The sequence below is a fragment of the Cystoisospora suis genome (genome assembly GCF_002600585.1).
Source record: "Cystoisospora suis strain Wien I chromosome Unknown contig_2861, whole genome shotgun sequence".
NCBI classification, from domain to species: Eukaryota; Apicomplexa; class Conoidasida; order Eucoccidiorida; family Sarcocystidae; genus Cystoisospora; species Cystoisospora suis.
The window spans coordinates 769-1,106 of record NW_027155657.1 but is presented as its reverse complement, the minus strand read 5'-3'; the positions used below and the strand labels follow the sequence as shown (position 1 = coordinate 1,106).

At 45.6% G+C, this 338-nt stretch overlaps 1 protein-coding gene across 1 annotated transcript; it reads left to right on the top strand.

Moving 5' to 3' along the window:
* Positions 1-137: 137 nt before the first annotated feature.
* On the top strand, positions 138-338 carry CSUI_005842 (gag-pol polyprotein; the record flags this gene model as incomplete). Its single annotated transcript, XM_068066010.1, has 1 exon — positions 138-338. A coding segment is annotated over one exon (201 nt), but the record flags the coding sequence as incomplete, so codon positions are not given.

Below are 338 nucleotides of genomic sequence, written 5' to 3'. Positions count from 1 at the left end.
CGGGGTTTGAGCGTACTCGTACAGCGATACGTCAGATATTTTGGTGGCCTAATATGGATAACGAAATTGAGTTGTTTGTGAAATCTTGTGTACCCTGCGCCAAGGGCAAGTGTTCGCATTTACGACCAGGGGGCTTAATGCAACCCTTACCAATTCCAAATGTGCCGTGGGAAGAGATTGCCATGGACCTTATTGTGGGGCTGCCTAAAACAAAGGAAGGATGGGATGCTATATTGACAATCGTGTGCAGATTGACCAAGATGAGCCATTTCATACCAACTAAACACAGTGCGTCAGCTGAAGACATTGCAATCTTACTTGTTCGCGAAGTGATTAGA